This window comes from Cherax quadricarinatus, chromosome 13 (assembly GCF_038502225.1).
Source record: "Cherax quadricarinatus isolate ZL_2023a chromosome 13, ASM3850222v1, whole genome shotgun sequence".
Taxonomy (NCBI): Eukaryota; Metazoa; Arthropoda; class Malacostraca; order Decapoda; family Parastacidae; genus Cherax; species Cherax quadricarinatus.
The window spans coordinates 9,451,784-9,459,385 of record NC_091304.1 but is presented as its reverse complement, the minus strand read 5'-3'; the positions used below and the strand labels follow the sequence as shown (position 1 = coordinate 9,459,385).

The 7,602-nt window shown below is 33.3% G+C and overlaps 1 protein-coding gene across 3 annotated transcripts in view; it reads right to left on the bottom strand.

The window, feature by feature from the left end:
- Positions 1–680: 680 nt before the first annotated feature.
- The window catches only part of LOC128688668 (PHD finger protein rhinoceros), a 115,860-nt gene continuing 108,938 nt past the window's right edge, over positions 681–7,602 (bottom strand). For all 3 annotated transcript variants that reach the window (XR_011391926.1, XR_011391927.1, XM_070084471.1), the window contains one exon: positions 681–4,164. Coding sequence is in view for 1 of the 3 variants with exons in the window: in XM_070084471.1 (XP_069940572.1) it covers positions 4,159–4,164 (6 nt within the window). In the remaining 2 variants the exon portion in view is untranslated. The remainder of the gene's footprint in view (positions 4,165–7,602) is intronic.

The window sequence follows — 7,602 nt, the reverse complement described above, 5'->3', positions numbered from 1 at the left end:
GAATGGAAAAAGGGGAGGATGGGGAGGATGGGATAGGGGAGGGGAGAATGGGGGGTAATTAGGTTCGGTCTGAGGAAGAAGACCGACAGGGCTAATTCCTCAGACCAAGAGCCTCTTCACCACGCCAAGGAGCCCCCCTTGAAGAGGAGTTCCACCAAGAGACCTTGTCTATTAAATGGATTGGTCAGATGGGCCTAAACACTCTAGCTAAGGGGTATGTAGCAATTTTTAATTGACACAATATGACTGGTAAAAGAATCACTCTCATCAGCAGTGAAATGCCTCTGGTCAGTGATTTTCAACCTCAAGGATAATGGAGGTAAACACATTTTCCTTTGTTCTGTAATTAATTTTTAACAAACTATTATAAATATATGGGTGTACCATTCCTTCTTGCTTTTGACATTCTTAATGGTCAGTCCTCTAAACACAGGAAAATTTGTTCCCTATAAAGAGGTTCCTCCCTATACAGTATTAAGGTTCTTTGATGCTGGTAAGGGGCTCTTGATCCAAGGACTTGAGTTTGTCCTTCCTGGGATCAACTAATTATTTCCCATTCCCAGGTTTAGTGCTTTCCCTAAATATAAATGTAACATAGAACATGGATCATCATGGTACTGGCCAAAGCCCTCCACCGTTCAAAATTTTTTTACAAGGAAATTTTTAAATAAAAGTACTGGGAGAGTTACACTTTTATTTTTCATAAAAAAACTCAATATTCCCTTACAAACTTTATAAGATAAATAAGCCATTACACGTCTAACTGAGGCTTAACATAGTTCAAATACAAGAAATGTACAAGAATGAGGTATATACAAGGTCAAGCTTTCATATGCTCAAATTTATACTTGAAAAATATAGAAATTAAAAGCAAAATAAATTTATTATTACAGAGGGAAAAACCAACATTAATAAGACTTCATGGGTAGTTTCAAGACTCAATAATGTGAATCAATAAATGAAATGTAGGCGAGGTTCAGAAGTTAGCGTATAGAGGTGTGTGAGATGAGAAAACAAGGTGGAATGTAAAGGTTTACAATAATTTTAGCAATGCATAAACTCACTTAGGTCACAAGCACTTTGAAAAAGTGGAGATGCAGTTATTAAACAAACATCAATGTATAGTAAGGAAAAATAGGAAAGTCATACAAGAACAAACACACAATGAAATATAAGTACAAATATGAATTTTTTTATTTCTTATACAAGTAACATCATTTCTGAAAATAAAATCTGGATTTGTAACAGCAGACTAGTATGACTAATGACAATATTTTAAAGGGATTTTCTTTTAAGTGATTATAAAGATACAGTACATGATCCAAGAAAAATAAATTAGCAAATCAAGAGACATACTGTTAACAAGGAACAAATATAAAGCCTGAGTACAATTGGTATAAAGATTACATGACAAATGCTCAGTAAGTGAAATCATCATAAAGATCAGTGCTAAAAAAGTGATGTGAATAAATAGACTGAGAAAATATATACATTATGTATGAGGAGTGTCAACCAAAAATGTTCTGCACTTGAAAATGTCCTGGAGATGCAACCCCAATATACACTGAACGAAGACTAACAAGATACAGGCAAAAATTCTGACATATGTGCATAAATAAGTTTTACCAAAAAGTTCATGCTTATATACCATTAGTTCCAAATGAAAACAACATTAACCAAATAATAAATTTTTATATACTGTACAGTAAATTATGTTCCAAGAACGGGTCATATAAATATACTTTCTTCACACATACAAGATAGAACTATTTGAAATAATATTGAAGAACATTAGGCTAGCACCCACAGTTATTGCAATAATATAAACGTGAAATAAAAAATCACCTATTAAAATATACTAAATTATATATATAAAAAAATCTACCAAAACACTAATAAAAAGATTTGTTTACATATCCATGTACCTTCTTTCATTTTCTCTTTCTTATAGAGAAAAATTCTTGCAATATTAACTGCGAAGACTTATACCATTGTGGTCTCTCATTTTCTTTGGTGTTATGAATTTCTGGCAAGACAGAGTTTTAAAATTTAATAAGAGGACTTTTAGTAACAGTCCAGAAATTTCTACAATCCTTGACTACATATGTATACAAAACAACAATGCTAACTTAAATTTTTTATTAAAAATTTACCATATGTAGCATGGTTACTAAATCTTTCAAATAAATAATACTAATACAATATGTACTAGTAAAGATACAGTCGATCAAAGTTATTCCACATAAATTAATTTTAAGAAAAACAAAAGGTCATTTTCATGCGACATTTCAAACTGGTTGGTCAATATATTTTTTAGAGATGTTGACATGCAGTGATTCGCTTTCTGTTGTCTCACTCCAATGTCAAGCACTGGTTAATCCATGCACACTGCTCCCTTGCTTGAGGACCCACCTTGTTTTATGATTGTCCTAAGAGTAAACCTGCAACTTTGGATTTTGCACTAATGTTGAATTGCAATTCATCAACAAAATGTTTTTATCAAGATTATAATCCTACATTTGTTATGCATGTTGGTGACTGATCAGAAAAAGAATACATCTGTAAAAAAAAATAAAAAATAAAAATAAAGCCAGCTTTTTTTTTTTTAACCTAGCAAAACCCAATGAAAGGTAATTAAGATTTTTTTTCTCCAATGGGAGACAATAACTTGTATATTTACCTAGCCAATGTTGCACTGAAATAACATCATCCCTGCTCAAGTTAGGTTGAGCTTAACTTATTCAAACTTAAAAAACTGGATGTCGAGACAGAAATGAATGGTTTTACTGACAATTTATCAGTTGATGAGACTAATATCCATACTGCAGCTACAGAACAGTAATGCACTATCTTTTCAACCTTTGCAGTCACCAAATATTAATGACAATGTATTAATCTATACAATGCACAGTAAATAAATTTGGTAAAGTCAATGGAAGGTATTCATGCCACAAGGCAATGGTAGTTTTTTTTATATTTGGGCCATCACAGGTTGCAGCTGTGCTACTCAGGGGCTGCAGGTTTTGCAACCCTGCTACAGTATACACTTTCTCACCATTTCCTCTACTACTTCATCCCTGGGTGATTTTTGAATGTTCTATAATATTTACAATATACATAATATATGTAAGTAAAATTTAGAAGAGGATAAATACACTACAGTGAAGGAAAAGTACACTTGCTAAATATTGTTTAATATGTACTCTTGGTGTTTGTACCAGAATTTAGGTAGTGTGGGAAAGTTTCAGGCCCTGATTGTTTGGAATAAGAATGACTGACTGTAATATCTTTTAAATGCTAAATGGTTTTGAATAAGCCCCATTTCACAGCCAGACTAGCATTTTTAATATACATACACAAAGAGTAACAACTCTTACTGTTTTCATTCAGCTTCTCACTGCCTGTTTCATATGCATTAACTAGTGTAGTACAAACATTTTAGAGCAATATAAGCACTTTATGACAATTTGTTTTTGCAATAGTCACCCAACAATGTGTCATGCTCTCAATCTGAATTTGCCTTTCAAGATATTAAAAATGTTCTTCAACTATACTACCATAGCATGTTGTAGATACCTATCAAACCTTATTGCTTTAATTTACAGAATTTTATTACAAGAAATTTATGTGTGTAAAACAGTCTTTGTAAAAGGACACAACAGTGATATTTTGATGTTAACTTTAGTAATACCTCAAACACTGAAACCAATGATAGAAAAAATATACCATACCCCCGGCCGGGATTGAACCCGCAGGTTCAATCCCGGCCGGGGGTATGGTTTGTTTGCAATCGTGTCATTACGATTTCTTGAGTCATAGACAAAATATCCTTACATTTCTTTAGCAAATACAATGTGCAACATTGGTCAAAAGCATTACTGTATAATGCATTTACTGAAACTAACATGGTGATGAATGTGGAAATCACAGGCAAGCATATTATCAAGCTGCATATGAGAGAGAAACACCTTTACTGTCTCAACACTTACAAGATTAGTGTCTGAATTACATAACATTTACACTCAATAAACCAGATTATTTATCTTTATGACTCATGATTCCCTTTTATGTTCTGAACATGTATAAAATTAAAGAAAACAAAAGGGTCCCACAACCATTAGGAAATGCTCACGTGCAGAACAGGAATACACCAGGATTCTACGTCTGAAAAAGAGGAGAAATATCTTGGGTGATGATGCAAGAATTTATCCAGACTACATTTAACAAGAATAACTACAGGTAAAGTCACATTTGTAATAAAGTCATAAATTCAAAGGCTAGAAACTGGTTCAATACAAATAAGAAAAATTCTGAAACTTCAGTTATACACAGAATGTTCTGCTACGCACAGCTTGATTACTGCATTCTCAAGAATGATTATGTTTAAGATAAGCTGATTATATTTAAGAAATTGGCATCTATTTATAGCAAATTTCAATCCTTTACACTTCATGAAGTCTATGAATATACTACTGTACTAAGAATGGCTGGGTAAATTACCATGCATACTATTAATAACCCTGCCTCGGTGGGAGACGGCCGACTTGTTGAAAAAAAAAAAAAAAAAAAAAAAAAAACTATTAATAAAATATTATACAATACTTAATTTAAACACTAAATGAAATGATTCATTGCAAAAAAAGAGAACTAATACAGTGTATAGTAATGTGTATATTTCCAGATAATCAGAATCAATGGATGTTTTGTGTGCCAAAGTTGGAATACAGTGAATTACTTAACACATGCAATAGGAAAGTTTTTATAAAAAGAAAGAAGAAAAGAAGATACGATTTTACCCTTTCCCTCAATCCAGATTAACAGGCAGTAATTATCCAGTGAGGTACTATTTTCTTGCCATGTGAGTGAATAATGAAATCCTTTTTAACATTTTGTACTCTTAGTAGGATTGCTAGTCTTTGGTCTCATAAATATTTAAGATGGCAAGTTATACACTATTGTTTATCTCTCTCTGTTTCTTACTACAGTGGCCACTTGATTAACTAATGTATACTTAATCATATGTTGTGCTCAAACACCAGGTAAAAAATATCATTCAGATACTGTACAGTACCAAAAATGAAAAAAATACAAAACCATCAACTACTGCACTAGGTCTGAGGATTGAAATGCATGATAAAACAAAAACAAAATAAAAAAAAAAAAAATTATCTTAACATAACACTGCCCAAAATATGTGGATTAAACAAGTATGATGAGCACTCATCTACCATATACCTCCAGGAGTTCTGTACTAACATTAAGGATCATGTAAAAAATATAGAAAAATATTGCCCTCAATTAAAATAACATAACATACTGTATAGTATTAGAAATAAATTATTTGCTATAAAAAATAATCTAAATGCCCAGTGTCTGTACCCTTGCATACAAGTAGTTGAGGCAATCCAAATGGGATGATTGTTTTTTTGGGTGATTTCTCTCCACATTCTCTGTAGAAGACATTAGCAGTATGGATACATAAATAAGTGGCAAAAAATAGCAGAACTGTTCTAACACTGAGCAAAAGAGGCATATTATACATAGTCAGCATAGGTATAATATCATCAGGCTAGCACAAATTTTTGGGGTCAGGCAAAGCATATTAGCTGAAGAAGAAAACTCAAGATTGTTAGATTTTTGGCTATACAAGCCAAAGAAGCTAGAGGGGTGTTTTGGATGGAAAGGACAGAGGTCAACAAAATATTGGAACTTCAGACATTATATAGGTGGTTTATGCTGCACTATTTGGCTAGCATATATGTACATACAAACTGAGAAGCTTAAGGGTGCAACAGAGAAATAAGCTTCAACATTCACCTTCCACCAATTGGCTACCCACCAATCAGGCTGGAATTTGTTAGTAATTTCTCTTCCTTGCATTAACTTATAAAAAATAATTGCAGATATAACAAAATGTAGTCACAACTGCTAAAAAAAAATGTGATAAAGCAACTCTTATTGGTCAAGATTCTGGGATTTGAGAGAGGGAGACAGATGCTTGTGTTTGAATGTTACTACTGTCACTTACTTCAACCCCAATGTACACATGAAACCTAGAAATATTAATCTCCTCCAAATACTAATTAAATAGTTGTACTTTTAGTAAATGTTAATAATAATAATAAAGACTTCCACACACACACATTAATTCTGTCTAACTTGCATTTATTATGATGGCTAAAGTGGTTTAGTGAGGGGGGAGAAATGGTGTGAGCAAGAGAACCCTACCACTCACTACATGTCATCATTGCTGGTGCCCTCACACACCTACCACTCACTACATCTGTCACCACTGCTGGTGCCCCTCACACACCTACCACTACCACTCACTAAATCTGTTACCATCACTACCACCACTGTCATTTCTCTTACACACCCACCACTCACTACATCCACATTTATTTTTCTTGATTTTTGCTTTAGCAGACATATATATTTGTGACATGCTCATCATTTGGCATAGGTTGAGTGGATTCCTATTTGTTAGGTACAATTTAGCAAAGATTTTTTTTATATTGCACTTACTCAAAAGAACTGTTCAATTATTTATTCTATTTTCTCTTAGACTGTTAAAATACACCGACGTCAGATATGAAAATATTCACAATGACACATTTTATTAAAGTTGCAGCATGTGTATTCACACCCCATTTATTGATGAGTTGCCCACCGACATGAGATTGCTAGAAGAATGCAAAACTGGTCATTAAAGCAGGGAATTTCGGAAACTTTTTGGGTGTTATGCACAATTACATTCATTAACCCTTTCACTGTGTGTCACGCAGAACTACATCATTGAGGCCAGGGACCCTCATGTAGTTCTACGTCATGAGCTCAGGTCACTTAGATGAGCTGTGAGCAGTAAATTTTGACCTACATATGAGAGAATGGGTTTGTGCAGTGAGAGCACAGTAAAAAAAAATCCTGCCCCTTGCAGAGCAAGATGACAAAAACAAAACTGTGACCATGTGTATGTTTAAAATAGTGACTGAGGTGTTTTCTCACATGGTTTTTGTTATTACTGGCTGTTTCTTGGTGTCATTTGATAGAACTGAAGACAAACTACTGAAATATAAATGATTTTGATTGGTTTCAGGACTAGAAGTGCTTAAAATTGAGCCCAAATTAGTAGAAATATTAGATTTTTGCCAATATTACAGAGGACAGGTAAGGCCTCTTCTCCTACACCCCCCAGTCTGTCTTATGGGTTTTTAATAGGTCTGATTCAATTATTGGGACACTATAAACCATGATCAAACTTTCCTGGTTATATTTTACCTGAGAAATAGAGTAAATCTTCTATTTTTGTATGAATAAAAATTCAAAATGGAAGGTAACTGTAATATAGAAGAGGGCTGGGGATGTGACTAATAAACAGAGATGGTTGTTGTTTTAATACCTGGAATATCTTCATTGTTTATATGGACTCTTATCTTGTGAGTGTAATTTTTTTAATGATGTACAAATGGCCAATTTACCATCTTCTGTGCACTTTTTTAGGGTAGTTGAAATAATTGTATGGGTGGTTTATGTGCCCAATCGATAGAACAGAAGGCACGCTGGCAAAATAACTAAGAATTTTGTAAAGTGGAATTGGCTTAA